This window comes from Lolium rigidum, chromosome 7 (assembly GCF_022539505.1).
Source record: "Lolium rigidum isolate FL_2022 chromosome 7, APGP_CSIRO_Lrig_0.1, whole genome shotgun sequence".
Taxonomy (NCBI): domain Eukaryota; kingdom Viridiplantae; phylum Streptophyta; class Magnoliopsida; order Poales; family Poaceae; genus Lolium; species Lolium rigidum.
Window position 1 is genome coordinate 47,325,530 of NC_061514.1, and position 5,550 is coordinate 47,331,079.

At 45.1% G+C, this 5,550-nt stretch overlaps 1 protein-coding gene across 1 annotated transcript; it reads right to left on the reverse strand.

The window, feature by feature from the left end:
• Positions 1-3,490: 3,490 nt before the first annotated feature.
• On the reverse strand, positions 3,491-4,571 carry LOC124669231 (transcription factor MYB39-like). Its single transcript, XM_047205890.1, has 2 exons — positions 4,300-4,571; positions 3,491-4,190 (listed from the first exon to the last, which is right to left on the reverse strand). The coding sequence occupies exons 1-2, from the start codon at positions 4,569-4,571 to the stop codon at positions 3,491-3,493; spliced, it is 972 nt and encodes a 323-aa protein (XP_047061846.1).
• Positions 4,572-5,550: the final 979 nt, after the last annotated feature.

Genomic DNA, 5,550 nt, shown 5'->3' on the forward strand with positions numbered 1-5,550 from the left:
TCAATCACTATTATGTGCATCTAGTTCACTTTAAAATATCTAAAATTTATATTTATTAACGGAGGGAGTACACCACAAGTTAAAATTTTTTTCGCGGAGACGGTGGTCAATAGAATTAAGTGCAGTCTGCTTGAATATAACATGCAGTCTGCTTGCAGATAAGGACACATATGACGCCACTCTAATTTCATACTTACCTTGGATTTGGGTTTCTTTGAGGGATAACTAGGCCTCCTATCAATAGTATCATATAGAAATATCATGTGTATGATACTACTATATATATTGTGGACATAATAACATTTATTATATATGTTATTATGTCCACAATGAATGATATCATATGCTAGTATCATAATCTTTTTATATTAATTAATTTGTAGAATCTCAATGCAAATATATGTACAAGATTTATTTGGCATTAAAATTTCTAGTACTACGTCCTATGGTACGGTATCTACCTACTAATATCATCTCCTCATCTTTAATTGCGCTGCCACATAAGCTTTTTGCATGCATGTGATGCATGATACAACATATGATACTCTCGTTGTGGATAGTCTAAGGAACCGATCTTTGACTCACATTAGACCCTTTTTCAATACAGAGAATCGGCCTCTATCTCCGTATGAGTTTTGTTTTTGATGTATTTGTTGTGCAACATTTTTTTCTATACCAACAAATTGCTAAGAAAAACGATTTTATATGTTTAACCAACCAAGACCACGTTGATCTTTGTGTCTACAAATAATATTCTCTGTCATTAATCAGAATTACTAAATTACTTACCTCGGAGTATCTTGTACACAGGCCTGCTGGTCCCCACCAATACGTATCATTTCGAGCATTCACACTCAACAGGTACTGTATATGTGTACCAAGTTCAATAAGTCAGCTATTTTCGTATACTAAACCAGCGGATAGGATAGCTCTAACTTCGCATGAGCAGCAAAAGTCAGCAGAGTTCGTTTTACCTTCTGCTTAAAAAAATGTCATGAGTCGTTATCCATTGAAACGACACGAAGGACTTCCTTAAAGGTCGAAGCATATGGTCTAAGATCAGAATAACCCAATGATCATTATCGATCCATCACTCACATCGATGATCGATCCCTTGGTGTTTTCCTTCTTTTGTTGGGACAAGTCGATGGCTTCAAACACCGGGCAAGCCTTTACCTACCTAACTGCTAACTATAAACAGGGCTTTCGCTGCTCTGTAGGGATCAGGACAGGGGCACACCAAGTCATGAATGAGGTCAGGACTTGTGTGGACTTTTAACAGAGAGAGTCATTAGATATAATCGATGCCGTTACATGATTGTAAACTGTTTCTGCGGACTTCCATCTCGGCTCTAGAAGGCCGTATGTCAGGCTCAAGGAGGCCCTCGAGCTCTTCAACCTTGCAAAAGTAATTTCCTACCCCAACTAATTAGGTATCTGTTAGAGACAGGACCTATATATTGGTTTTTATATGTCATAAGAATGTAAAGTCTGAGAAAGCAACATTGAGAACTCTAGGGTGTAAATTTTTCCCTATGCTTTCTTTTTTAGCCTGCAAAAATTCCAAGCACTATATACTCTCGTATAGATATATGTGTGTATTCAATATTCTTACCAGCTGGTGTGGTCGACGGAATATTTTACCCACAGACGTTCGGTTTTCAGTGTACACAGTTATCTACACGTTTGACTACTGAATAGTATAGACTTAAACGGACCGTACGGACTACTCTAGGACTTATACTTATGTCTTTTTATTCACTTTTAATCATTGTGTCCCTGGTTACGAAGAGGTATGAAGAGATCCTGACCATTCATGTGTTTCAATTCAACAAAGTTTGAGGGGGGGGGGGCACCGAAGCAAAAGTGTGTAATGTTTCCTTTCTAACCACTTAATTACATGTTGATTTTATTTTATTTTTAAAATTTCAACTCTTTTCTTACAAGGGTGAAACATTGTTTTAGAAAGTTACGATGCTATCTTCTGGCATGCTCATCGCCCTTTGGAGCTGTGTGTTGATGTCAATCAACCTCTGGCTCCCGTACCTTCTCCCTATCCGGCTGGTTAAGTTTGTGATCCGTTGTTGCTGTGCTATTGTTGTGTATGCGGCTCTTGAGCCCAACCCCGTTGCGTTGGGTGCAGTCTCCCCCTCCTCGTTGTATCTCTCCCCGGGGTTCACCCGTTCATCACGAAGAAATGAAAAAGATTCAGGTGGAGGCCTTTGTGTCTCTTCCGGTGACCACTTGAAAAAAAAAGTTACGAGTTAATTCTACCTAGGTTAGATCAGGTATGTGCCACAAACTGATGGGTTGCACCACATTTTATTTTTCATGACATTTTTAACTGGACTTAGTGTATTTAATTCCATATACAAACACATTTAATTAATGTCTAGGACCTAACACTACATGCCGATATAGCAGTACAATGAGCCGAACCATGGACTGCCGGCTGGTGTTGTTAGATTGTTGTCTTCACTTACGGTTGGTTCGGCTAAGCCGAGACTATTGAAATATTGGGATTTGCGATGTAATGTCCACATAATTGACCACAATTGAAATAGCGTGGAGATGTCGAGCCAAGTAGGAAGGATATATGAGGTGGTTTGTACTCAGTCACCCTCTTCGAATCTGACCCACTTATCTAGCAAAATACACTATCGATTTCAATTCTGTGCAGGCCATCTGACGAGCGGGGCCATGATATCAGAACCACTTGAATTCTCAAATGTGGTTCAAACTGGAATTATGTCTGCTAAATCTGTTTCACGGAATTTTTTTTGTTTCATTTACGGCAGGCCATTTGACAATTTCATGATGGAAGGACAAAGTAAATCAGGATAACAATCTTATCTACCCAGGTACTAGCTCGGTTTCGATTCCAAGATAAACTTTGACCGAAAAAATTAAGGAATAAAATCTTGATAATTTTGCATATATTTAGGATCGTTGGATTTGTATTGAAAAACACTCTCTAATAATATTATTTTTTTGTCAAAGAAAAAACATGGAAAATCAGGAACCGTATTCATTGAAACGGAAAACCGTTTCGTCAAATCGAATGTAGTGCTCTGAGCCTCTAACGTACTGATCGAGCACTATATTCATTTGACGAAACCGTATATGTCCACACCGCCTTGCCAATAGGCTAGGCTCGAATCTCAAATGTGTTAGATTTGCCTAGCTGCAATCTTGCTTTAGTCAGCGGCCGGTCGACGAGTACGTGCTGAGTAGCAACATGTTAACTGACAGTGGGAAAGTTCGACGAGTCACATCAAATCAGCAACTGACAACCTTGAGCTTCACTGACAAGAACCGAATCTATTGCAAGCAGTATCGGAATGAACAAACAAATCAATGAATGATGTACCATCTCCAACTCTCACGTAGTACAGCGTGCGTGGAGTCAAGACGCTTATAGATTCTGTACAAATCAAACTTTTGTAAGTCGTAATGAAACATTCTATGCCTAGCGGAAGGAGGGATAGATCTATAGACGGTAGCTCTCCTCCAGTATGTCCTTCCAGAAAGAATCACTGCTCTCGAAAGAACACAGATCGGGCATCTCCATCATGGGTTCCAGCAAGCCGGCGAACTCCCCCACCGGCGCCTGGTCAACTGCCGGTGAGACGTCACGTGATACAAGCGCTGCAGCCGGGTCATCTGCTCCAGAGGAGCTTGTTCCCGGACACACCGTGGTGTTGATCAGCTGCTGCTGCACCATGTTTTGCTCCTCAAAGCTCGAGATGTTGCCGAGGTAGCTTGGCTGCAGGTAGTTCGCGCCAGACAACTTGTTCATCTGGTCCTGGAGCAGGATGCTGGGAACGATGTTACTGCTTGCGTTCAGCAATGCGTTTGCTTGAGCTAGGTTAGCGATGAGGTTTGTGGTTCCGTTGTTGTTGGAGCCGATGACTTGGAGAAGCTGCTGCAGAAGCTGCGCCTGCATGAAGGCACCGGTGTTGAGGCCGCCACCGAGGGTCGCAGCCGCCGTGGCCCAGAGGAGTGTCTCCGGGAGGAAGGCGGCGGATGCGGCATCGAGAATGAGATGGCCGTTGTGGTCGGGAGGCAGCTGCTGGTGCGTGACAGGGTCTACGCCCGCGCGCAGGAGCTTCTTCCGGATGTGCGTGTTCCAGTAGTTCTTGATCTCGTTGTCCGTCCGGCCATCAAGGTGCGTCGCGATCGTCGACCGCCTAACCCAACAAAGTTCAGATACCCACGTCAGTCACTTCAAGGCTAAACTATATGCTGTATGAATGTGTGGAGCAGGTAAGGTTTAAAGGTTGGACGACGGCGACGTACTTGTTGCCGAGGGCAGCGTGGAGGCTTATGATGCGGCGCTCCTCGTCGTCGGAGAAGTTGCCGCGCTTGATGTCGGGGCGGAGGTAGTTGTTCCACCGGAGGCGGCAGCTCTTGCCGCAGCGGTTGAGGCCCGATGCCTTGGGCAGGCCGCGCCAGCTGCCGACGTGCCCGCCCCGTTTCTGGATGTGCTCCACCAGAGCCCTGTCCTCCTCCTCCGTCCATGGCCCTTTCTTCACCCCGGCGTCGTGGCAGCAGCACGGCGACCTCCCCATCGCAGACAGATTTTCTCCTTTTAAACGGATCGAGTCGATCAGATCTGCTAGTCAGCTACTACAATAGGATAGATCGATCGGACGCTCTGTGGTGATCAGAGTCTGGTCTATCGATGCAGTGGTCAGAACTCAGAAGCTATAGGTGCGACTGCGTTCTCGTCTTCCTCACGCTCGTATATATAGAGCCATAGAGGTCGCGGTGTAGACCACGGAGGAGCCATTCCGTCGCAGCCATGACGTACGGGCACGCGCGCTGTAGAAGCTGCGAATTTTCCTTCCGTTCTGCTGCCGTGGCAACTATTGATCTGTTTCTGTATGTCGGGTACGTACTCTGAAAGAAAGGGCGTGTGTACGATGTAAGTCAAAGGGGGCAGTTTGCTGGAGAGATCTGGCCACGTAAGACCAGATATATTCTGCATGTTGCAATTCACACACGGTCCTTCACTCCATCTATGTGCGTGCATGTCGCCTGGCAGGGCAACAAGCCAACAAGAGGAGAAGTGGCTCTCAACAAGTGGCAGCAGAGGCTGCTCTGTAAAAAGTAAAAAAACGCATTGCTATGTTGTTGGTTCGTGTAGTGTAGCACATGTAACTCATGCACAGTTGCACAAAGCCGAACATGCATGTTCGGAACGTGAGTACCAGGAAAGAGAGGCGGCCATTGTAAAACCAATCTGGAATTCCCTCCTTCTCACTGGCTATGTCACCTGTCCGCTCCATCTTTGGTGGCCTTGAGGCTTTGGAGGCATGGTGGACCACAAGCCCTCGCTGGCGGGAGGGTTCTCCTTCTTTGTTTAGCTTTTCTCACCGTCTTCTTCAGGATGGTGACGCGATGGCGACATCCTAAAGTTAAAATAAGGTCATCTCCGCCCTATTTTCGGTGGTGAGTCTAGCGTCGGCGGAGAACGCGTGGAGTCGTGTGTCCAACGGATCTCCTAGGATTTGGTCCATTTTTGTATTTGTTGGTGTGGTTTCAGGT